The following is a 27,030-nucleotide window of genomic DNA, read 5'->3' as shown; positions in this document are numbered from 1 at the left end:
AATCCACAACTCAGTGGATGGTGGAGTAGGGGATTTCGCAATTTTAGTTTCATCAGTCCACAGCACCTTATTCCAAAATGAAGCTGGCTTGTCCAAATGTGCTTTAGCCCACCTCAAGCGGCACTTTTTGTGCTGTGGGCGGAGAAAAGGCTTCCTCTACATCACTCTCGCATACAGCATCTCCTTGTGTAAAGTGCGCCGAATGGTTGAACGATGCACAGTGACTCCATCTGCAGCAAGATGATGTTGTAGGTCTTTGGTGCTGGTCTGTGGGTTGACTCTGACTGTTCTCACCATTCGTTGCTTCTATCTATCCGAGATTTTTCTTGGTCTGCCACTTCGAGACTTGAACTGAGCCTGTGGTCTTCCATTTCCTCAATATGTTCCTAACTGTGGAAACAGACAGCTGAAATCTCTGAGACAGCTTTCTGTATCCTTCCCCTAAACCATGATGGCGAACAATCTTTGTCTTCAGGTCATTTGAGAGTAGTTTTGAGACCCCCATGTTGCTACTCTTCAGAGAAAATTAAAAGAGGAGGGAAACTTACAATTGACCCCCTTAAATACTCTTTCTCATAATTGGATTCCCCTGTGTATGTAGGTCAGGGGTCACTGAGCTTACCAAGCCAATTTGAGTTCCAATAATTAGTTCTAAAGATTTTGGAATCAATAAAATGACAACAGTGCCCAAATTTATGCACCTGCCTAATTTTGTTTCAACAATTATAGCACACTTTCTGTAAATCCAATAAACTTCATTCACTTCTCAAATATCACTGTGTGTATCTCCTATATGATATATTTAACTGACATTTTTTATCGTAACAACCAACGATTTATACAGGAAAATAATGACGATTAACAAGGTTGCCCAAACTTTAGCATCCCACTGTTTTGCTAGTGCTGTAAGCAGTTTAACATGATCAACAGCTCACAGATTCCCTTTAAATATATTTAGCATCTATAAATGCTGGCTCAGTGGTTAGTACTGTTGCCTTGCAGCACTATAATCCTGATTTTGAACCTAACCAAGGGCAACATCTACATTGAGTTTGTATGTTCTCTTTATATTTGTGCAGGTTTCCTCCTGGTAACCTCCGGCTTCCTCCCGCACACCACAAATACATTGATAGGTTCCTTGACTTTCTGTGAAATTAGCAATGATGTAGACAAAATAGTACATGACACTCAAGGCAAAATCACGGGTACTTTTAATATTCCCAACAGGAAATTAAAAATAGAAAGTAACTTGAGTGCTCCTTCGTTTCAGGTAAAATGAGTTTGTCTTTTTATTTGGTTTTACAGTATTTTAGGCAATCCAGTGACGTTTCGATCTGATATACAACCTTTCTCAAACACTAGCTGTAGAAGTATCATAAAGACTGAGAAGTGAAGCGCAATGAACGGTGTGTTTTCCAGGGAGTATTAATTTTTCCTGAAACTAAGGAGTGCTCTAATTATTACTACCTATTAGCCATAGTGTGTCTGTGCTTCTAAACAGCTGTGTGGAATACATTCTGGAACTATAGAAGCAACAGGAAATAAATCAATAATTAATGGGTTTATCCATTCAGTCCTCAGCATTACTGTGGCTGCATACACACGTACATGCAGTTACTGGTCAGGTAATGTACAGCTAATAACACCACATTTTCCAGTAAGTCAGGTAACACATAAAAAATAGATGGTTGGTTTAGAGTTTCTGTATCTGAAATGTGCTTGGTTATCAGCCAGTTGCACCATTATGTCAGTAGCATCTGGCCATCTCGAAATGCCTGCAACTTGGCTGATCACATGCGTAGATATATTGCAGTGGGATTCTTGATACTAAGTGCACATTATTGTTGTGTGTAGCAGTAGCATCATTAAACTAATGGCTGTTATAGCCTTATGCTCTACCGAAAAATGAAAGCAGAACACCTGGAAAACTTAAAGGGAACCTGTCACCTGGATTTTGTGAATAGAGCTGAGGATATGGGCTGCTAGATCACCGCTAGCACATCCGCAATACCCAGTCCCCATAGCTCTGTGTGCTTTTATTGTCTAAAAAAAACGATTTGATAGATATGCAAATTAACCTTAGATGAGTCCTGTCCCTGAGATGAGTCCAGCGTGAAGGAGCCCAACACCACCCCGCATCCTCCGAATCTCCTCCTTGCTCCCTGAAGTCACAAAGCTAGAGCGCCGTAATCTCGCGATGCGCGAGCTAGCGCATGCGCAGTGTCGGCATAGTGTTCCTTCCCTGTGCTAACATCAGCCTCAGGGAACGAACTGCATTGCGAGATTCCGGCGCTCTAGCTTTGTGACGTCGGGGAGAAAGGAGGAGATTCGGATGATGCGGGGCGGTGCTGGGCTCCTTCACGCTGGACTCATCTCAGGGACAGGACTCATCTAAGGTTAATTAGCATATCTATCAAATCGTTTTTTTTGAAACAATAAAAGCACACAGAGCTATGGGGACTCTGGATATTGCGGTTGTGCTAGTGGCGATCTAGCAGCCCATGTCCTCCGCTCTATTCACAAAGTCCAGGTGACAGGTTCCCTTTAAAGGGCTTCTGTCACCCCACTAAAGTGATTTTTTTTTTTTGGGCTAGTTAAATTAGTTATATAGCGATATATGAAAATATAATAGTGTTCCTTACTTTGATCCAGCAGTTTAGTCAAAAAACGAAGTTTTATCATATGCAAATTCGGTCTCTACCAGCAAGTAGGGCGTCTACTTGCTGGTAGCTGCTGCAGAAATTCGCCCCCTCCTCTTGTTGATTGACAGGGCCAGCCGGGATCTCCTCCTCCGGCCAGCCCTGTCGGCTTTTCAAAAATCGCGCGCCCGTGTTGAATCTGCGCAGGCGCTCTGAGATGAGGAGGCTCGTCTCCTCAGAGCTCCCTCAGTGCGCCTGCGCCGATGACATCATCGAAATAGAAGAAGTCATCGGCGCAGGCGCACTGAGGGAGCTCTGAGGAGACGAGCCTCCTCATCTCAGAGCGCCTGCGCAGATTCAACACGGGCGCGCGATTTTTGAAAAGCCGACAGGGCTGGCCGGAGGAGGAGATCCCGGCTGGCCCTGTCAATCAACAAGAGGAGGGGGCGGATTTCTGCAGCAGCTACCAGCAAGTAGACGCCCTACTTGCTGGTAGAGACCGAATTTGCATATGATAAAACTTCGTTTTTTGACTAAACTGCTGGATCAAAGTAAGGAACACTATTATATTTTCATATATCGCTATATAACTAATTTAACTAGCCCAAAAAAAAAAAAAACACTTTAGTGGGGTGACAGAAACCCTTTAATGCATTTAAGCTGAGATTGACAAAGTATAGTGGTGCTTGGTCAATGATCACACAACTAAGGTGGTGCACCCTTTATTTTGGGTTCTGCAGCAGGATAAATGTTTAGACAGTGTCACATTAATAGTGGGTGGCATTTCCCCTTGCTGCAATATAGGCTGCGAATATGGCATGGGAACGGTCATACAGATGCTTGATATCCTCCTGTGGTATGTCATTCCAAGCTCCTTCAACTTGGACCTGTAGTTCAGCCACGGTGGTTGTTGGCTGCTGTGCATGGTAGATCCGTCACCCTATTCAGTACCAGACATTGTCAGTGGGGGAGAGATCTGGCAATCGAACTGGTCAGGGCAGCTTCTGGATACCGTAAAGAGCATGTTGTGTAGCACAGTCAGTGTGGGAGCAGACATTAGCTGAGTCAAAAAAGGCAGTAGGATTGGTTTCACAATATCCTGGAAATACCAAAGAATGGTCAATGTTCCCAACCTGAATACCATATGGGTATTGGTGGTAGCTAATAGTGCCCCACACCATGACACCTGGTGTTGGTCCTGTGTGTCTCTGCACTGTCCATGATGGCAGTAGGTGCTCTCCTGCAGGCTCTGAGGCAGCCATCAATAACACACAATGGTGTTCAGTGATGAAAGCTGCCATCACGCATAGTGCAGAGACACACAGGACCAACACCAGGTGTCATGTTGTGATGCAACATTAGCTACCATGCAAATTCCCATCTGTTATTCATGGGGGGAGCACTAACCAGCACTCAACATGTCCAGGACATTGTGGAACCAGTCCTAGTGCCATTATTTATTATCTGGGGTAACAAGATATCACACACCCACACACTAACTGTGCTACACAAAGTGCTCTTTAGGGTATCCAGCAGCTCCCCTGGCCAGCTTGATCGTCAGATCTCTCACCCACAACAATGATTAGGACTGGATGGAGCGACAGATCTCCTGTGCACAGCAGCCAACAACCACCTTGGCTGAACTACGGGTTCATGTTTAAAGTGCTTGGAATAACATAACACAGGAGTATATCCAGCATCTCTATCACCGTTACCATGCCAGAGTGGTAGCCTGTATGGTAGTGAGGGGAGATGCCACCTAGTATTAATGTGACCGTGCCTTAATATATACCCTGCTAGGAGTGCACCACCTTGGGTGTGTGATCATTGACTAAGCACCTCTAGCAGGTTATACTATGTCAGTCTCAGCTCAATCGCATTGTTTTCCAGGGGATCTTTTTTTCATTTTCTGCTAGTGTATATATATATATATATGACTTGATCTGCAGTATTCAGAGTAATTCATTCCTTTATCTATACCTAAATAGTTCATTGATTTTCTAGCAATGCTGTAGAAGAATCTTTTAACTGATGATGCTGTATCCTGCCATTTACAGGTTGTATACTTTCTCATAATTGCCAACATAACTGCAAGATTCCACCAGCAGCACACACATACTGTATATTGTCTTTGACTTTTCAAGTGCTCTTACCATCTTGAGAACCTGCTGTACAAGTAGCATGTTATATTGGTTCTCTTCATTGTTGGCCTGAGTACTGTTTCTTCTGATAATTTACTTGGTTGTGAGTCAGACTCCAGCTGTTATGTTAGGAATGAGTGGAGGAAATTCTTGCGTGACTATTGAATTGTTCTATACAGGAACTTAGGCTATGGACACCTTTGGGAGCATTTGTAATCATTAAAGTCTACTCTTTTGAGCTAAAAATCATTTTTTCACGTGTTAAACATTTTCAACAGTTCTTCCTCTACAGCTTTCATTTTCAGACTGTTGCTTCCCCCTGTTGCTGACAGAGAGCTACTTTGATGGCTCAATCTGTAGCCTTTATCTGTACTTTCCCAATAGCTCAGGAACATTCATTCTAGCTAAATTATGATTAGTTTGATAAGAAATTGGTTTAAATTAGTGTTTATGAGCTGTCAGAAGTTCAGAGATTAGGGTGTTGCAGATTTAAACGTAAAAGCAGGTCTCCGATGGATTCACTTAGAAGAGGGAAGCAACCGTCTGCAAATGCACTGAAAGTGAAAGTTGTAGAGGAAAAATGGTTGAAATTGTTCTATGAAGTCCAAGTGAAAAACTGATTTTTAGCCTAAAATTAGAGTGCAATGATGAAAAAAACTTCCCCACATGCAGTGTATGAACATATGTATTTTATGTTTTTGAGTAGGTAAATATTGTTCAGCGCTCTCATATTCCTATATTTATGTGTATATGTTTTTTGTCACTCCATTATCTACGTCTGCAGTCATTTCTTCTTAGCCAGAGGACTATTGGTTTAGAAGGCTCCTGTTACATGCAGTTCAGTAGAAATATTATTTTACATTTGTCCACTGAATGTATGCTAACAAATCCACAAACAATGAAATAGGTGTATAAACATTTTGTATGCCAGAGGCAGTATTCTTGTTCTGCTTCAGCCCCAAGGTTGACGTGCCGTCTCCTTTTTTCAATTGAAAAACATAAATATCAGAGAAATGAGTTGGAAAATGACAATAAGGGCAGATTGAAACAGAAGGAGGCAACAGAGAAAAGATTCATTCTTAAAGAGGACCTACATATGATCACAAAATGCAATGTAATCTGCAGGCAACATGTTATAGAGCAGAAGGAGCTAGCAGATTGATATATAGTTTTGTGGGAAAGATTCTGTGAAACCTGTAGTTTATACATTTATGTCTGCTATCTCTGATTTCATTGTACACAGGGAAGTTGTAATCAGTGATTGATAGTATTCTCTGTGTAAGTATGTATACATAGATAGCTGTCAGTCACTGACAGTTGTACACATGGGAGGTGTTATCAGTGATTGATAGCATTCTCTGTGTAAGGGCTCATGCACACGATCGTATTTTCTTTCCGTGTTATTTTTGCGGACCGAATGCGGAACCATTCACTTCAATGGGTCCGCAAAAAACGGAAGTTACTCCGTGTGCATTCCATTTCCGTTCCGCAAAAAAATAGAACATGTTCTATTATTGTCCGCATTACGGACAAGGGTAGTACTGTTCTATTAGGGGCCAGCTGTTCCATTCCACAAAATACGGAATGCACACGGACGTCATACGTATTTTTTGCCGACCGCAAAATACATATGGTCATGTGCATAAGCCCTAAGTATGTATACATAGATAGCTGTCAGTCACTGACAGTTGTACACGTGGGAGGTGTTATCAGTGATTGATAGTATTCTCTGTGTAAGTGTGTATACATACATAGCTGTCAGTCACTGATAGTTGTACACATGGGAGGTGTTATCAGTGATTGATAGCATTCTCTTTGTAAGTATGAGATAGCTGTCAGTCACTGATAGTTGTACACGTTGGAGGTATTATCAGTGATTGATAGCATTTTTTGTGTTAGTGTATACACAGAGATAGCTGTCACTAACTGAGAACACTTCCCACATGAACAATTAAGTCAGAAACAGCAGAGATTTAAATGTATTAATTACTGAAATTAAATTAAATCACATTAAATCACTTAATTTTTCCAACAAAACTATATATTAATCAGCTCCTTCTGCTCTGTAACTTGCTGCCTGCAGATTACACTGTATTTTGTGGTGACAGGTCCTCTTCTAAGTTTGTATTAAAAATAAGTTGTATAATTAGTTATAGAGATTTAGACAGTCATGTTAGTGTTTTCGTTTGTGACTTTCATTATACAGACATTGAGAAACTAATTTTGTTCCCTGTAACACCTTCCTCAGTGTGCATTTTGGGCCTTAGTGATCAAGCTATTATTTTATTTATTTTTCATTAGTTGATGTAGTTGTATGCATGCTTGTTTTTTGAGGGACAATTTACAGGGGAGATTTATCAAAACTGGCGTAAAGGAAAACTGGTTTAGTTGCCATGGCAACCAATCAGATTCCACCTTTCATTTTTCAGAGCACCTTTGGAAAATGAAAAGTGGAATCTGATTTGTTGCTGTGGGCCAATGTTTCTTTACACCACCTTTGATAAATCTCCCCCATAGTTTTTAATGGCACCATTTTGAGGGAGGAATAATAAAAAAAAAACAGCAATACTGTCATTGTCTTTTTACGTTATAAATTTAGCGACATTCCTTTTTCAGCATAAATAGCATGATAACTTTATTTTCTCAGACAGTATGATGTACAGCGATACCAAATACATATCGTTTTTTATTTAAGTTTTACCACTTTTGTACAATAATTTTTTACTTTTTTTGCATCACCAAATGGCAGTGAGTAAGCCAAAAAAAACAGCAGTCACCTTGTGGGATAAATTAAGTGATAATTGTATAGTGCAGGTCATCATCGATGTGGGGATACCAAATGTGTGGAGCGGATTTTATTTCTGCCATTTGTTTAATTGTAAAGCAGTTTTCTAATGGAAAAAGGTGTATTTCTTTAAGAAATTTTTGCTGAAACGTTATTTCATTATTACTTTTACCACTTTGACATACGATCCTCTGATCGCTTTCATAATACACTGTACTTCTTATAAAGTACAGTGTATTATGCGTTCAGTAAGACAGGCTCTACCACAGCATACACGGAGGGCAGGCGCGTAGCTAGAAGTGACTGGGCCCCACAGAAAATGTTTGTACTATACATACATATGTGGTATCCGCCAGATTTATACTGACCTGGAGAATCAAGATCACAAGTGAAAAAAAAAACTGTAAAACTGTACTGTACTGTAAATTCCACCACCTTTGGAATTTTATACCACTTCCCACTACATTTTATGCAATATTAAATGGTTGCGTTGGAAAGTACAACTTGTTCTGCTAAAAACAAGCCATCATACAGCTATGTTAACGGAAAAATAAAAAAAAGTTAAGGCTCTGGGAAGGCGGAGAGCACAAAACAAAAATGCAAAAGGAAAAAAAGCCTCTGGGGTAGAAGGGGTTAAAATAATTTTTTGATCATTGTTAGGGCCCATGCACACAACTGTATGCCCTCCGAGACATACAGTCCGTGAGCGAGACATATGTCCCGGAGCGGTATGGATCGTGTGCACAGGAGCGCACAGCATTATAGGTTATGTGCGCGTTGGGCTGCGCCCTTATTCAAATTTTATTTTTGTTTGGTGTGTGTGTTGTTGGGGGGGGGGGGGGGTTGGGATTGGTCACCAAAACCGTGTTTTTAGTATTTTTATATTTTAATAGTGAAGACTTTTTTTTTTTTTGTCTATTTATCTTTATATAAATTTTTTTCGAAGGGGGGTGATACTGGTCTATAGCTTGCAGTACATGGCAGCCTCCCCTTTCTGCCCACTGTTCCGCCATATACTAATGCTTATTATGGCACATATAAGCGCACACCCTCTGCATATATAAGAGTAACAAAATAAGCAGTAGTAGATGGCAGAACAGCAAGCAGGGGGGTGCAGACAGGGGCCAAGGGGGTACAGACAAGGGCCAGGGAGGAGCACACAGGGGCCAGTGGCGCAGACAAAGGCCAGGGGGGCACAGATAAGGGCCAGGGGCACAGACAAGGGCCAGGGGGGGGCACAGATAAGGGCCAGGGAGGCACAGACAGAGACAGGGGGGCACAGGCCAGGGCCAGGGTGAGATAGATAAGGGCCAGGTGCGCATACAAGAGCCAAGGCCCAGGGACGCAGACAGGGGCCAGGGGGGGCACAGACAAGGGCCAGGGAGGCGCACACAGGGGCCAGGGGCGCAGACAAAGGCCAGGGGGGGCACAGATAAGGGCCGGGGGCGCAGACAAGGGCGGGGGGGGGCACAGATAAGGGCCAGGGGCACAGACAAGGGTCAGGGAGGGGGCACAGATCAGGGGCACAGACAGGGGCCAGGGAGGTACAGCCAAGGGGGGCACACAGGCAGCGGGCACAGACATGGAAGGATGATGATGGACAGACCAGGCCCCCAATGTCGCCAGCGCAGCACTGTATGTGAAAGGGCCTGGCCTGAAAAACTGTATTAAAAAAGGACCTTTCATGGGGCCGGAATTTGTTAACTAAGTAGCAGGACATGTAGAGCAGCGCCTAGGGATCTCCCTGCACTTACTATTATATCTGGGCACCGCTACTTTTGCCTGCTGTGGCCCCCGTTACCATCTCCCGCAATGTATGATAATTACTACTATCGGAGCAGGGAGGAGGAGACTGCCCTGTTTCTCAATGGGCGTTTCTTCTCCCTGGCTGTAGCGCTGTCCAATCGCAGTGCAGAGCGTCACAGCCAGAGAGAAGGTGAGTTTTTTTTTTTTTTCTCCCTGGCTGTGACGCACTTGCGCTGCGATTGGACAGCGCTACAGCCAGGGAGAAGGAACGCCCACTGAGAAAAAGAAGTACAGGAACCAACAAGAGTATGACAATTTTTAAGCCATATTTAAAGGGGTTGTCTCATCTCAGACAATGGAGGCATATTGCTAGGATATGTCCCCATTGTCTTATAGGTGCGGGTCCCACCGCTGGGACCAGCACCTATTTTCTAAACAGAGCCCCGCAAAGTGGTGGCTGGACTGGAATTCTCTGCCCCAAGTGCTCTACTCATAGAAGTGAGTGGGAGCGCACCGCGCATGAGCGATCACTTCTATGGACCCGACGGAAAAAGCTGAGTCAGCGCTCGACATAGAAATTAATGGAAAGTGGCTGCGCATGCGCAGTACACCCTCCACCACTTTCGGGGCTTAGTTCTCGATGTAGAGAATATACTTTTTTACATTTTTATTTTGTTTTTATGTGATTTTTTTTTTGTTTATTTTGTATCTGATTTTTGTTTGACAAATATTGGACTTTGAGTGAAATAGCTCATTAGGGTATGTCCACACAGGATTGAAACATTGTGGTTTTGCTGCCACAGACATGCATGCAGCAGATTTGCAGCATTTTATAGTACCAGCAAATTAGATTTTTTTTAAACTGCAAATATCCAATGTAGACATACCCTAAATAAATAAAAAATGCCCTTATTTCTGTCTCCAGCATTCAATTTTTGTTGTTGATAATCTGTCTAAAAAGTTTTTTAATATTTGACAATGTTAGTGACTTTTCCTTTAATAAACTGTTAGGCCTCTTGCACGCAACCGTATGGCTTTTTCAGTATTTTGCGGTCCGCAAAAAATGGATTTGCAAAAAATACAGATGACGTCTAATAGAACAGTCTGATAGAACAGTACTATCCTTGTCCATTATGCGGACAATAATAGGAAATGTTCTATCTTTAAACGAAACGGAAATACGGAAACGGAAGGCATACGGAGTACCTTCCTTTTTTTTGCGGATCCATTGAAATGAATGGTTCCGTATATGGAACGCAAAAAACGGAACGTAAACGGAAAAAAAAACGTTTGTGTGCAAGAGGCCTTAATGTGCTAGCGTATGGTACCTGGATGCTCATGCTGAGACACCTTGTTATTTTAACAGATATCTGGGCTATTGGCTGCATATTTGCAGAATTGTTAACATCTGAACCCATTTTTCATTGTCGTCAAGAAGATATCAAGACAAGTAACCCATTCCATCATGACCAGCTGGATCGTATATTTAGTGTAATGGGATTTCCTGCAGGTAAATGACTTTCATACTTCTTGTTGGCAGATGAGTAACTTTTTTGCAGTGACCACCTATGCTCATCAGTAGAAGGCTCCACACTTAAATGGGTTTTCCTCTGGATAGGTCATCAGTATCGATCATGTCCCGTGTCAGTACACTGCTGTATATACTATATATTAACACAGTGCATCTACTATCAGTATACCATATACTAGTACACTGTTGTGTGTACTACATACCTGTGTCCACTGCATCCATTTTTACTGTATAATAGATGCAGTGTGTGTGTGTGTGTGTGTGTATATATATATATATATATATATATATATATATATATTATATAGAGCAGTGTGCTGATGTGAGAAGTATAAGCTATAATAGATGCAGTGTGTACAGATATATGTGGTCAGTTATATATTCTGGTTATTGTGTGAGGTACATGAGTTAATAGTGGTTGTAACTGTCTGCAGTACTATATATATATGAGTGAGATATCAGTAAAACTAGGGGTGCAAATGAAGAGAAAGGAGGAGGACCTCCTCTTACCGCTCCATTCTAGTCTCAGTGGAGAGCTCATCCTGCAGTTCTTCTCCATGCTCTTGGGGGTTGAAGGACCTGTGATGACCCTCTTGTGCAGTTCCTTTACTAAATGTACAGGACCTGTGATGATGATGTCATCACAGGTCCTGGCAGATGCTCCTATCTTACCTGGGAACTAGACTTGTACTTGTACTACGTCAACTAAGGTCATGGGTATTACCAGTATCAACATTTATGTGATATCCACATCTCTCACATTGAATTCAGTGGAGCATGTGGAGGTTAGGAATCAGCAGATGGAGGGGGTCACCAGATTCCTGTTCTCTAAATGGATGAGGATTCCAAAAGGTGGGAACTGCACCTGTCATGCATTTATGAGATATCCTATGACTATGCCATAAAGGCTGAAGAATGGAATACTCCTTTAAGTTTGGTGGCATTTTTTAGTAAATGTAGATGCTATCTTTCTGTGTTGCTGCCAAGAACAATATCGTCACTGAACAGAGAGCTGCTATGTGATGAACCTTACAAGGGTAGAATTGGATAATCAACCCACAAGCATTCATATCTTTCACTCTAAGGTGTCTGGACAGTTGGCAGATGGACGTCAACACTATTATTGCCCTTTGAGTGGGTCATATGATGAGATACTTGGTGAAGCTACTTGCAGGATTGGTTGCTTCGTCATACAGCATTCTGTAATCACGTCATATATAACGCTATCTACATCAGCTTCTTTGTTTTCTTTCTAAATATAAGGTGTCTATATAAATAATGTCATAAGGAATAAAACATTTCTATCTGTTCAGATAAAGACTGGGAAGATATCAGAAAAATGCCAGAATATCCTACTCTACAAAAAGACTTCAGACGAACCACGTAAGATTACAGAAGTATATTTTTTAAAGGCATTCTCTTTTTGCTATTTAGCTAGGCATGACAACATTACAAAAATACCTTCATATATTATTATACACTAAATTGTGATTTATTTATTTTTATAGAGCAGGAGCAGCTGAGCAGATTGATAATGTACTAATTTTTTTAATTTTTTTAGAAAAGATTCAGCAAAACATCTAATTTATTAGCTTTTTCTGATTTCGATTGTACATGGGGGGGGGGGGGGAGTTATCAGTGATTGATAGCATTCTGTGTGTAAGTATGTACATTTACAGAGATAGCTGTCAGTCACTGATAGTTGTACACAGGGGAGGTGTTATCAGTGATTGATAGCATTCTCTGTGTAAGTGTGTTTATACAGACAGCTGTCAGTCGCTGATAGTTGTACATTGCGGAGGTGTTATCGGTGATAGATAGCTGTCAGTCACTGATAGCTGTACACAGGGGAGGTGTTGTTAATGATTGATAGCATTCTCTATCTATGTAAGTGTGTATACATAGATAGCTGTCAGTCACTGATATTTGTACACAGGGCAGGTGTTATCAGTGATTGATAGCGTTCTATGTGCTGTCCGCATCCGCATTTCCGGATCCGCACTTCTGGATCCGCAATTCCGTCCCCGAAAAAAATTGAACATGTCCTATTCTTGTCCGCAACTGCGGGCAAGAAAAGGCATTTTCTATTATAGTGCCGGCGATGTGCTGTCCACGAAATGCGGAACTCACATTGCCGGTGTCCGTGTTTTGCTGATGGGAATTTGAGGACGTTTGAGTGGACCCTTACTGGGGTAGAATGTTATACTGACAGATACTTGAAAGTAACGTGGTTGTCTCACCATGAAAACCTCTTTCAGCAATGAAGCTGGGACAAAGATCAGTTGATCACCATGGGTGCGGCTTCTCACACTCCTGATGTTCAGCTGTTATCACCAGAGGTTGCAGCCAAGTATACATTTCTAGCTACTACATTAGACATTTAGTATTACATGACAGCCATTCAAGTGAATGGCCATCCATGTAATACAAAGACAGGCCAGGTCTGCCAGAAAGTGACCCACTGACACTTAGTGGCCCTCTGCTCTGGCTTACAAAGGAGGTCCTTGGTGGGGAAAGGTGGTTTTATAGAGCAGATGGAAAGGATTTGTCTTAATGAGACAACCCATTTTAAGGAATGGTTGAACAATTGGGCATTGTCGTGATAAATGAGGCAAATATGTTTCAAAGTGTATGCATAACAGTGATTGAGAACATTCTCTGTGTAAGTGTGTATACATAGATAGCAGTCAGGCACTGATATTTGTACACAGGGGAGGTGTCATCAGTGATTGACAGCATTCTGTGTGTAAGTGTGTATACATATATACCTGTGCGGACAAGAAAAGGCATTTTCTATTATAATGCCAGCGATGTTCAGTCCGCGAAATGTGGAACGCACATTGCCGGTGTCCGTGTTTTGCGGACCTGCAATTCGCAGACTGCAAAATACCTACGGACGTCTGAATAGACCCTTAGGGTCCATTCACACGTCCGCAACTTGGGTCCGGATCCGGGTGCAATTTAGCGTAGGGCAAAGGAGAGCATCGGAGCATGAACTGCTCCGATGCTCAAGTCAGGGGGGCTGCCGGGGTGAAATTGGGGATATGTCCAGGTTCAGTTCTGAATCCGGACAACCCCTTTAAGGAATGGATAAGCAATTGGGCATTATCGTGATAAATGAGGCAAATATGTTTCAAAGTGTATGCATATAAGGTGTAATGAGTTCCAGTAGTACACTGTCCATATTGTGGCTGCTTCACATTTGCATCTGTTACACATCGCTAGCTTTGCAAGGAGTAAGCTCCAACAACATTATCTAGACTAATAGCAGTTTCCCGGTAACAGAAGGAGATTTGTTCTCAGTTGTTATTTGATAAGCCCTAAATAAGTGGAAAAAAACATTGTGAAGACACTTTAGGCTACTTTCACACTAGCGTTCGGGTGTCCGCTCGTGCGCACCGTTTGAAGGGGCTCACGAGTGGCCCCGAACGCATCCGTCTGGCCCCAATGCATTCTCAGTGGAGGCGGATCCACTGAGAATGCATCCGCCTGCCAGCGTTCAGCCTCCGCTCCGCTCAGTGAGCGGACACCTGAACGCTGCTTGCAACGTTCGGGTGTCCGCCTGGCCGTGCGGAGGCGAGCGGATCCGTCCACACTTACAATGTAAGTCAATGGGGACGGATCCGCTTGAAGATGACACAATATGGCTCAATCTTCAAGCGGATCCGTTCCCCATTGACTTTCAATGTAAAGTCTGGACGGATCCGCTCAGACAACTTTCACACTTAGAAAATTTTCTAAGTTTTAATGCAGACGCATCCGTTCTGAACGGATGCGAACGTCTGCATTATCGGAGCAGATCCGTCTGATGAAACATCAGACGGATCCGCTCCGAACGCTAGTGTGAAAGTAGCCTTAGGCTGGTACTACACGTTGATCTTGACCATAACATCCATTGCATCAAGGTCGCTGTGTAGCAGCGCAGCCATAGAACTTAATGTCGTCACAGTGCGATTCACAAGTTACCGTGACCCCAGAATCACAAAACATCCAGCAGTGTTGAAATATTTTTTTTTTTTTTTTGCGATTCTGGAGTCACAGTCACAGCAGCTTGTGAGTTGCACTGCGCCCCCATTCAGTTTATTAACTGCACTGCTACACAGCGACCTTTGGTGATGCATCAGATGTTACAGCCAAGATCACCGCATAGCCCTAGCGTTGTGGCTTGATGCATTGAGAAGACAGGATGATCAAATTGTTATTGGCTACCCTAGATATCCTGAGCATTTTGTACAAGCTGCAAAAACATTCGCTGAACATGTATGGCATAAGGAACCATTATGGAAACATGACACCAGGACACTTCAGTTCTTGAAGTAAGAAGAATACTGTAGCTGCCACAAGGGTACTTCAAAGACATTGTCAGGGTATGCCTGATTTGTAATATTTAGCCTGGGACCAACACCTTTGCTGTCAGTGGGCTATTTGAATATTGGACTTGGCCGGCTGCAATATTTGATCATGTTTTTAAACCTTTTTTTTTCAGTGCCCTGTATAATTAATGGCTAATAAATTGCCTCTTTGTGTCTGGCCAAAATTATTTTGCAGGTACGCTAACAGTAGCTTAATAAAATACATGGAAAAGCACAAGGTGAAGCCCGATAGTAAAGTTTTTCTTCTGGTAAGTGAATAGATGAATAAAAATGAAAGTTACATTAAATATAATGTTCGATTAGTTCAGCATTGAGCCACATTACTATAGTAGGGAATTGCATTCTGAGCGGCGCCGTAAAGGGTTGTCCAATTCTTTTTTAGAAGAGATTGCCTATCCTCAAAATAGTCCAGAACTATCTGATCACAGGTATTCAACACCCTGCACCCATGCAGTTCAGATGTTCTTCTGTAGCATTGGTGCCACGACTACACAGCCCTCCATATAGTTCTGGCGCCACTTTTGGTGCCGGAGCTAGTGTATGAGGTGTGCCCTACTGATCAGAGAGTAGGGCCACCACCAGGGGCAGACTGGGAATGTGAAGTGGTCCTATGTTGCAGACAGGTCTAAATTGACAGAAAGCAGGACAACGCAAGTAAGGGGATCAGCAGTGCCATAGTGCAGCACGAAACCCCATCCCAGCACAACCAAGTACCACAGTGCAGCACAAAATACCCCCCAGAAGCTTTTCCCTCTGTGGTGGCCATCAATAGCTGGCATGCTCTGTCCTACATAGTAACATAGTACATAAGGCCGAAAAAAGACACTTGTCCATCCAGTTCGGCCTGTTATCCTGCAAGTTGATCCAGAGGAAGGCAAAAAAAAACTCCTTCTCCAACAGTTGTCTCTAAGATTTGGAGCAATGGGCCACAATGAGATGTGGGTCTCAGCACCAAGTAAGCCCTACCCTTCAGCAAGCTACCTGAACTTCCCCTAGTAGTGACCCCCTATAATGACCCCAGTGGTATGCCTCCTAAGTGGCCAAGGAAAGAAGAGAAAAATAAAATACTTGAGTGCCATTCCAAGTCGCTGTCTCTGGTGCAGGCCACATAACTTTTCCAGCCTGTGACCTGACATGCTTGTGTCCCTGCGTCATTTGTACACTGCCTCATATTGTGGCCTGTGGCCTATGAAGGTGATCACAATACATAAGTAAGTGCTTCGCCCTCGTGTTAACTTTGTCTGCATGGTAAATGGGCCATTTGCTGAATTGAGACAACCCCTTTAGGTTCCAACCTGATTACTGGTGCTTACTGAGTGACCTTCCGACAAATCTCTTACGTGTTTCATAGTGCAGTTCTTAAATCCTAGAGATGTTAGACTACTCCTACTAATATGATCTTCGTGTTTTACTGGTATTGTTTGCATAACTATTAAATCTTTTTTTATTTTTATTGTTGCTGATATTATACCTTGTATTATTGGAAGATATATATGGCTGGGACTCAATGGAGTTTCTACCTTCATTATTTATAACTTGTGTTAGAAAGGTAATGGTGCCTTTGCTGAGAACCACTCTGTGCTCTGATTTCGAACAATTGCTGTCTCAGTACCATTAAGGCTTTTCTTGATTTACCTTGTCATATATCAAATGTGCTTACATACACATGTCCTGAGTCCAAGCTCACAGATAATTCCAAACCACTATCTCATTTCCAGGCATTTCCCACAAACCTTGTACTTTTCCCGTCATCATCATATGCATATTGTAACCTCTTAAGAGAAATTAGCAATATATATTGCATTGATTAATTATTCAAGCCTTCTTTTTTAAATTTGAAAAACAGTATCGATCCAGCTAGACACTGCAGCAATTGCTAAATACATATTGAAACAGCAGTGCGAATTCCATCTGGGTGCACTGGTTGTAAGCATATATGGTGCATCCCAGATAGAGTGCATAGAGGAGACCTATCTGAATTCCAATAACCAGTTAGGATCATGTAACACACTAGATGGGTGAGGAGTAAAGCAGTAAAAAAACCACTGAGGTGAATGGTCATACCCGTGTGACCAATAAAAAGAGTTTTACTTCTGTTGGCTCTGCAATTGCAAGTGTCTACTGATCATTCCCTTATCATGAATTGTCCTTTGGGGCTCTCTCCTCTCTGCTTCTAAATGATGTTTCCAGTGGTCTTCTGAATAGATAGGATGGGGAACATTCAGTGCAGAGAGACCAGGACATTTCACAGTAAGGGTATGCCCAGAGGATACTTAGGATAGCAGTACCAGGTGAATTATAACTTATTTTGTCAGAAAACTAGTATGTCCATCCACCTACTCTCCTAGATAGTACTGTCAGCAGTTTTGAAGGGCCAAAACTGCTGACAGACTACCTAGTGTTGCTGCTTAATGATGAAAACATGCACACAGATAATACAGATGATTATAGCCTATAACACCAATAAAATTCTAGCCTTCATGTTTCCAGAAGTTATAGAATGCAGTATTAACGCAAATTTACAGTTGCATTAAAAGGGGTTTTCCAAGATTTTAATACACATGACCTATCCCCTGGATAGGTCATCAGCATCTGATTGGTGGGGGTCAAACACCCAAGAGCCCCTCCAATCTGCTGTTTGAGAATGCAGTGGTGCTCGCAGTAGCGCCCCGGCCTTCTCGCAGCTTTCCCTAGGTCAGTGACGACACGTTCATCACATGGCCTAGGAGTAGCTCAGCGCCATACCAAGCACAGCCACTATACAATGTACAACGCTGGAGAAGGCTGTGGCTCACAGGAGCGCTGATGCTTATCGTGTCAGACCCCCACGATCAGATATTGATGTCCTATCCAGAGGGTAGGTCATCCATATTAAAATCTCGGAAAACCGCTTTAATGCAACTGGAAATTTGTGTTAATACTGCATTTTGTAACTTCTGGAAACATGAAGGTTAGAATTTTATTGGCGGTATAGGCTATAGTCATCTGTATTATCTGTGTGCATGTTTTCATCAGCAGCAACACTAGGGAGTCTTTCAGCAGTTTTGACCCTTCAAAACTGCTGACAGTGCTATCTAGGTGAGTTGTAAGGCAGTCAAAAGATACGTAGGTGGATGGGCATACTAGTTACATGGCAAAAGTAGTTTTAATCCACCTGAAACTGCTATCCCAAGTGTCCCAAGGATAGGTTATCAGTATTAAAATCTCAGGAAACCCTTTTAACTGTCTATGGGTAGTCCCTATTTTATTTTTTAGTGTATTGGTTGTTCAGCAATGCCCACCTCCCATGCTTTGCACTGCAGTTCTGACTCATCTGTCTAAGCACAACTACAAGAATGTAAACCTCCAGTTTAGCTTAAGTTTTCCAGTTTAAGGGTCCATTCACATGTCCGCAAATGGGTCCGCATCCGTTCCACAATTTTGCGGAACGAGTGCGGACCCATTCCTTTTCTATGGGGACGGAATGGAAGCGGACAGCACACAGTGTGCTGTCCGCATCCGCATTTGCGGAGTGCGGCCCTGATCTTCGGGTCCGCAGCTCCGCAAAAGAAAGAACCTGTCCTATTCTTGTCCGCAGCTTGCAGACAAGAATAGGCATTTCTATAGGGGTACCGGGCGGGTGTGTTGCGGATCCGCAATTTGCGGGTCCGCAACACATCACGGACGTGTGAATGGAGCGTGTGCTGCCAGTTGTGTGTATTATACTAATTTAACACAATTTTTTATTTTAGCTTCAAAAGCTTCTTACAATGGACCCAACGAAAAGGATCACATCAGAGCAAGCTTTACAGGATCTCTATTTCCAGGAGGATCCTCTGCCTACATCAGAGTAGGTCTTCTTTATTATCATCAGACCATACTTTCTGAAACCTGTGTAATAACGTTGTGGTACATATAATGTTCAGCCTCGGCAGTTTGTCATGTGCAAGCATTTTATGCCCTGTGGAGCCAAAAGTCTCTGCACTTACGCCTACATTATTTGGCCAGCAGAATATAGAACAGTATCATTCACTTTGAGGGTGGCATTGAAACAATATGCTTCTGCCTAGGAAATGCTATCGGAGAAATGGGAGGGAATGAGATAAGAGGAGCACATTTAAGATTGTGTTATTTGAGATAATGTGTGCTTGCGAAATGGAAACAGGCTTGAGTGCTCTGCATTTTAAAGCCAATCTGTCAGTTTAACATGCTGCCTTATGTAAAGCAGCGTATTTTTGCTACATGTCCATACTACTAGTAGCCTAAACAGCACAAAAAAATGCAATTTGGCTATTAGCTGTATTGAAAGACTACACAAAATACATACGACGGGTTTACACTTTCCCAATAATCTGTGTGTCTAAAGGTGCAGCCGATCGCAGTAGTTAGCGCTCATTCTCATACTGTGGAGGTTATTGCTCCATGTAAATGCAGAGCTTCACCCCCACGGAACATTGCCTTCCGAATAATCGGCTGTTCCTCGGACCATGTAAACCCGTCTTTAGACAAGCTCTCTGGACCTTCACCAGATTTATCACAGGGGCGCAGGCTGGAGGGTAAATGTGGTGCACTCTATACTAGCTTTAGTTTGGCATACTTTGAAAAGGAAATTTACACCAGAATTGTGGTGAAATTTTAGTGCAAACTGGAGCAGCTTAGGGCGTGCCCTCTTTCAACCTATGCCACACCCTTTTCCCTTTAAGACACACCCACTTGTCAAAGAAACATTCTCTACAACTAGATGTGCCAAATTGCACCACTTTCTGGTTCACTTTACACCGGAATACAGGTGCACTCACATTAGTAAATGTGGTCTATTGTTTATGAATTGGGGGTAGCCATGAGGAGAGCGCTCTTCCACTTAACCCTGCCCCTCAGGACTGTGATTGACAAACTGCTGTGTTTGCATACATACAAGGCGGATTGTCGGTCACTGCAGGGAGGGCCTATGTGTTTGGTGTATTCTTTCAGCAATATTACTAGTAGCTATAATATGCTGCTCCTACCGTTTTATAGACTCTTTGTGAAGAATTTGCAGCTATATGCGAAGATCCACAGGGCACTCACATTTGCATATTTTGGCTTATATTTTGTAAGCCAAAACCAACAGTGAATCCTACAAAAAGAAAACTGTGTAGTAGTGGATTTAGACCTCTTACTTGTTTTTGACCCATTCCTGGTTTGGTTAACTAAGGATGTTCAAACATCGAATTTTTGGTGCAGATTTTAGCGTGGAATGGATTCCGCGGCAAAACAAAAGGCTCCAAAAATGGGTGCAGACCTTTTCTATTGATTGAAATGGGGAATCTGCATTTCAATTTACACAGTGCTTTTAAAAACCGCGCTGCAAAAAAAAAGAAGTGACACGTCAGACCATGTCAGATTAAAAACTGCATCCTAAAAAAAAATCAAGGAATTCTGAAGCGCATTCCGTATCAGGTTTTTTTCAGGACAGAATAAACTAATACAAAATAGTAACCAAAAATACTACAGTGTGAAGGTGGCCCTGAGTGTGTGTACATGAAGGCCTAGTACTATAGTTATTCCGGACTGTGTTAATGTATGTAGAGTGCTGTAGTTCTAGCATCTTCGTGGGGTTGAGAGTCAGATTTGACAGGTTGGATGCTTATAATGAGTGTTTCAGACTAAAGCTGCGTGTTGGATAGGGCTCAGAATCCCAGGAGCTAGGAATTCAACGCTGCAGACACTAAAGTTCTTGGGTTGTTTTCTTTTCACATGTCCAAACTTCTTCTTGTCTGGTTCCCACTGGAAAAGTCAGACTTCTGAATTGTCTGGTCCTTGTCTACAGAAAAACAAACACTTGCAGCTATATAGAGGATCATTTTTTTTTTTTTTTAAAGCTTTTGAACCGTGTGCTGCAGCGCCAGCTGTCAAGTGGTCCCATACCAGTCTGCACTTACATTGCTGAAGCTGTGACATGGTGTACCCGCACACAACCTTTCCAGCTGTCCACAATGGTGATGATGGTATCTATGACATGTGACCGTTGTAGCTAGAGATTTTCTGAAAAAATTTGGTTCGATCCGAATTAAAAAACGGCTATTTCTTGGCTGCAGAGAGACTTTATAGTGGTGTAGAACACTGTGCCTTGCAGTAACAAGCATAGGGAGTCTGCTGTGGTAGTAAAATAATACTGTGAGTGAATATGACATGTAGATGACAGGCATCGCTCTTAGAATCAATGCACACTTCACTTATTTGGGAAGTTACTGACCAAATAACTCAAGTGTGAACTCAGCCTTACAGGTCAATGTTAGCACCAGGTATAAAGAACCGTGCAGAGGCCCAAGATCCTACTATAGAGTGAAAGAGCGCACTTCTTTTACACCAATTCACTGATTCCACATAGATTTCTACAGAACCTGTTATATTAAATGCTTATACAAGTAGAACCCACCCCAACAGAGTGGAGAGGGTGTCAGCAGTAAGTTCGTGTTGACATCACTGATTATTTTGCCCTTCTTCTGATCCGTCAGAACAATAACCCCCAAAAAACGGATCCTGTCCTTTGAGCATCCACCTTCACTCGGTCAGCATTTGGTCAGTAATCCATCAGTATTGCTAAAGCCAAAAAAAATAAAATAAAGTGGATCCAAATCAAATCATAAGCAAATTCTGATGCAAAATAGGGACCATGTCATGCAGGCCTTACAGCGGTTACATAGACAGGATCCATTGTGCATCTAATTTTTCCTTCCTTCTGACAGATCAGAAGAAGGGTCAAATAAATCATGATGTCAGCCAGGCCGAAAGGGTGGCACAATGACTGTGGAGGTGGCAGCAGCTTTAGGAGGCCACAGATTGGCACAATGACTGAGTGTGGAGGTGGTGACAGCAGCAGCATCAGGAGGAGGCCACAGGGTGGCACAATGACAGTGTGGAGGTGGCAGCATCAGCATAAGGAGACCTGAGTGGTGAGATAGCAGCAGCATGAGGAGACTACAGAGTGACCCGTTGACAGAGTGGAGAGGTGGATGGCAATACCAGTACCATCTGAAGATGGTGGGTGAAAGAAGGAGCACTTGGCATCAGATGTGTGGCATCAGGCATTAGAATAGTAGCTGAGGCAGGTATCCAGAAGAAACTGGCCTCTTTTGTCAAAGTGTTGGTGTGCAACCATGGATGATCTCGTCTGATGTATTAGGCATTGGTCGGAGGAAATCCTGGCTGATCCACACCTGATTCATCTTGACAAAGATCAGTCTCTCCACGTTTTGGGTGGACAGGCGAGTTCTTCTTGTAACTAAACACCTGCTCTGATGCCACACTACTGGCCGGGCAGAACAGCTTTTCCAGGGCAAACTCTGCCAGTTGCGGCCACAAATCCAGTTTGGCTGCCCAGTAGTCCAACGCATCTTCAATGTGGGGTGGCAGGGTGCTGTCAAAGTATGCCACCACCTGCTGGTTCAGGTCATGCTCCAGGTCTAGCTGCTGCTGCTGCTGGTGAGTAGTTTCTTCACTAGGCGGGTGAAGAAAGCTGCTCATCAGCGACTCTAAACTCAAGTTGTGGCTGATGGAGCTGGAACTGTTCCTACCCCCCCACCCTGCCACAGCAGCCATGGCAGAGGAACGTGAGCGCAGAGGGCTCCCCCGATCAGACCTGTGAGAGGATGGACGATGACGCAGATAGGCAGCGGCCAACTGACTACATAGGATGTCTTGATAGTAGTTCAGTTTGTCCTCCCTCTCAGCGGGTGTAAAAAAGGCCCCCATTTTGAACCGGTAGCGAGGGTCCAACAGGGTGGAGAGCCAGAGGTCATCCCTCTGCCGAATGCTGACAATTCGGCTATCACTACGCAAGCAAGTGAGCATGCATCAGGCCATTTGTGCAAGTGACTCAGAGGGATTCCCTACCTCCATCTCCACTGCATACTGCTACGGTGTGTCTGGGTCCTCTGTCTCATCTTTCTCATTGCCCTGTAGCTCCTCTGGCTGCTCCTGCTCCTCCTCTCCTGTCACCTGTGTGTAAAAACCACCCATTTCGCTACACATTGCTTGTGCTCAAATGTTCGTGCCCTGCACATGTGGTATGCTGCAGGGGAACTGTGAATTGTCCCTGCAGTGGAGGCTGAGGACACGGTGGAGGATGAGGAGGCAGAAGTGGACATTGTCGCAGGACCAACGGCGTGAGAACGTGGAGCCAGAAGCGGCGTCACCTGGCCAAGTTGCTGGTGTAGCTGTGCAGGAACCACATTCACCCAGTGGGCCGTAAAGGACATGTATTATCCCTGACCGTAGTTACAGCTCCACACGTTGGCGCTGCCGTGCACTTTCGCAGACACCGTCAGGCTCAAAGACTGGCCCACCTTCTGTTCTACATACGTGTGCAGGGCTGGTACTGCCTTTTTGGCAAAGAAATTACGGCTTGGGACTCTCCACCTCAGCTCGGCACAAGCCATCAGTTCTCTGAAAGGTGCAGAGTCCACCACTTGGCCAGGGGCACATTCAGCTTCTGCACAGTTGGATGAGTGCACGCATACTGTTGTCTCTTGGCAATCTCTTCGGTGATCGATTGCTGACGGAATGATTGACGAGGAGGAGCAGGAGCATCAGGACCAGCAGATGATGGGAAGGACAGACAGTTCCCTTCTGCTGAGGTGGTGGAGCCATGACTGCCTATAATCAGGTGCGTGCCACTGGGTGATGCAGCGGTTGCTGCGGCAGGCTGGCCCACCACATCAGAGCAACGGTTCTCCCAGGCCACTTTATGGTGATGCTGCATATGTTGACACAGGGCCGTGGTGCCAACATTGGTACCCTGGCCACGCTTCACCTTCTGCCCACAGATTCTACAAATGGCCATGTTCACCTCCTCCGGCAGCTTAACAAAAAACTGCCAAACTGGCGAGTAGGTGATTTTACCCCCCCAAAACTCTGCACTGACTGACTGCTACCGCCGCTGCTTCCGTGGGCCCCTGCACCACTACTTTCCGGGCAGGTAGACTCCTGCGAAGCGGGTGGTCCAACCCGCGCACGTTTGGCTCCTGACCTCCCACTGCTGCCACCCTGTTGACTCCCGGTCATGCTAGCGACTTGCTGGCTCCGCCGCTTCCTCACGGGCAAGCTGCCACCCTCTTTTCTCGATGATGATGAAGCCTCTAATTTACCCGGCTCCCAAGTACGATTAGCTACATCATCATCAAGTACTGTCTGCACGTCACTGATGTCCTCCTCAGCAGTCTCTGGATTAGGAGCCTGACCGTTCGCAACACCAGCTCCCATGCCACTCTCCTCATTACTACTTGCCCGCCTACCGGAGAAAGAGGCGGATGTCTCCTCCACATCTTGGCTGGCCAGTAGCTGCTGACTGTCCTCTAGTAGTTCGTCCTCGCTGTATAGTGGAGGTGAGCCCACAGCATATAATACTTGTCTGGCTGAGGGAACAGAAAAGGACAGAGGCAGGTTGAGGACAATTGAGGGCACAGGGCCTGCTCCCGGGCCATGCCAACTAAGAGTTGTGTCTGAGGAACCCACCGACTCTTGGCTGGGGGTGTCTGATATCACTTGGAACTAAGTGGAAGACCGAGTCAACCATTCAAGAACCGTTGGGTTGCTGGTCAAGACACGACCCCTAGATTACACCGGGAGCTTCAGGCCTCTCGCTGTGACTCCTGCTGCCACGCCCCCTTACTCTTCTGCGATCTGTGCCTGCGCCAGAAACATTTAAGCCTCTGCCACTCCCCTGTGCAGGGCCTGGCACTTCTCTGTCTGACACATATTGTTAGATCATATAAATAAATACTCACTTCACCACACAACGGCTAATTAGCCCTCTTTTTTTCCACTAATACGCGCCAAAGAAGGCTTTAGAACATATAACTGCACCGCTAAATGGCAAGTAGGCCCTTACTTTTTTTCACTTATACTTGCCACAAAAGGCTTTAGAACAGGGATGCTCAACCTGCGGCCATCCAGCTGTTGTAAAACTACAATTCCCACCATGCCCTTCTGTAGGATGCAGGGGCATACATAGAAATCACTGGGCCCATAGCAAGAATCTAAATTGTGCCCCCATTCCCCTTTTATAGCCCCTCCCACTACCCATTCCAGGCCTCTCCCTTTGTTCCATGAACTATTCTTGCTGCTGCATTTTATCATTTATACCATCAGGGCCGGATTGGGATTACAAAACAGCCCTGGCACACAAAAGAGCTATAATAGATGCAGTGTGTACAGATGTATAGTATATACAGCAGTGTACTGATATGTGAGGTTCGAGGTATAATATATGCAGTGTGTACAGGTATATAGTATATATACAGTAGTGTAATATGTGAGGTACAGGGTATAATATATGCAGTGTGTACAGGTATATAATATATACAGCAGTGTACTGATAAGTGAGGTACGGGGTATAATACAGTGGGATGCGAAAGTTTGGGCAACCTTGTTAATCGTCATGATTTTCCTGTATAAATCGTTGGTTGTTACGATAAAAAATGTCAGTTAAATATATCATATAGGAGACACACACAGTGATATTTGAGAAGTGAAATTAAGTTTATTGGATTTACAGAAAGTGTGCTATAATTGTTTAAACAAAATTAGGTAGATGCAGTGTTTACAGAAATATGTGGTCAGTTATATATTATGGTCACTGTGTGTGTGAGGTACATGAGTTAGTGGTCACTGTACCTGTCTGAAGTGAGCAATGAGTAAAAACATGGTGGGGGGGGGTAAATGAGGAGAAGTGGAGGACCTCCTCTTACCACTCCAGTCCAGTCTGTATGGATCAATGCAGAGCTGATTGTGAACTTCTAATACTTGCTTTTAGGGGTTGAAGGACCTGTGCTGATGTCATCACAGGTCCTGGCAGATGTACCTTTCAAACCTAGGAACTACACCATTTTTGGTGCAGTTCCTTTGCTAGATTCTGCAGGACCTGTGATGTTGAAGATGATGTCATCACAGGTCCTGGCAGATGCACTGTTCTAACCTGAGAACTACACTTTACACTGTGCAGTTCCCTTACAGGACCTGTGATTACATCATCAAAGGTCCTTTAGAAAGATAGACAGGACAATTAGGGGGCGGGGCCTCTCCTCCACTTCAGGCCCCTCTTTCTCACGGGCCCCATAGCATCTGTCTGCCTATATGGTAGGTACGCCACTGGTAGGATGATAGCTGTAGGCTGTCAGGGAATGATAGGAGTTGTAGTTTTGCAACAGCTGGAGGGGCCGCAGGTTGAGCATGCCTGCTTTATAAAATATTACTGCACTGCTGAACAGCAAATAGGCCCTTACTTTTTTCCACTTATACATGCCACAAAAAGCTTTAGAACATATACGTAACTGCACCGCTGAATGGTTAATAATATATATATTTTTTGCCACTAATACACGCCAAAAAGGGTTTTAAAACCTATAACTGCACCTCTGAACGGCAAATATAGATTTTTTGGCCCTAATACACGCCAGAAATGGCTGTAATTTTCTCACTTCATTACACAACAGCAAATACTTTTTTTTGTGTCAATAATACATGCCAAAAAGGGCTTTAGAACATATAACTGCACTGCTGGATGGCAAATAGGCCCTTATTTCTTTCCACTCATACACGCCACAAAAGGCTTTAGAACATGTAACTGCAGCGCTGAACAGCAAATATATTTTTCTTTGACACTAATACACGCCAAAAAGTGCTTTAGAACATATAACTTGTACCGCTGAACGGCAAATAGGCACTTATTTTTTTTCACTTATACACACCACAAAAGGCTTTAGAACATATAACTTCACTACTGAACGGCAAATAATATATATTTTTTTGCCACTAATACATGCCAAAAAGGGCTTTAGAACATATAACTGCACCG

At 43.7% G+C, this 27,030-nt stretch overlaps 1 protein-coding gene across 1 annotated transcript in view; it reads left to right on the top strand.

The window, feature by feature from the left end:
• CDK19 (cyclin dependent kinase 19) overlaps positions 1–27,030 on the top strand; it is a 238,813-nt gene that overhangs the window by 185,360 nt on the left and 26,423 nt on the right. The window contains exons 7-10 of the mRNA XM_040428878.1: positions 10,678–10,821; positions 12,156–12,225; positions 15,391–15,463; positions 18,947–19,044. Of these exons, the coding sequence (XP_040284812.1) occupies positions 10,678–10,821; positions 12,156–12,225; positions 15,391–15,463; positions 18,947–19,044 (385 nt within the window). The remainder of the gene's footprint in view (positions 1–10,677; positions 10,822–12,155; positions 12,226–15,390; positions 15,464–18,946; positions 19,045–27,030) is intronic.

The sequence above is a fragment of the Bufo bufo genome, chromosome 4 (assembly GCF_905171765.1).
Source record: "Bufo bufo chromosome 4, aBufBuf1.1, whole genome shotgun sequence".
In the NCBI taxonomy this organism is placed as follows: domain Eukaryota; kingdom Metazoa; phylum Chordata; class Amphibia; order Anura; family Bufonidae; genus Bufo; species Bufo bufo.
This window is presented reverse-complemented; position numbering and strand designations above follow the sequence as displayed.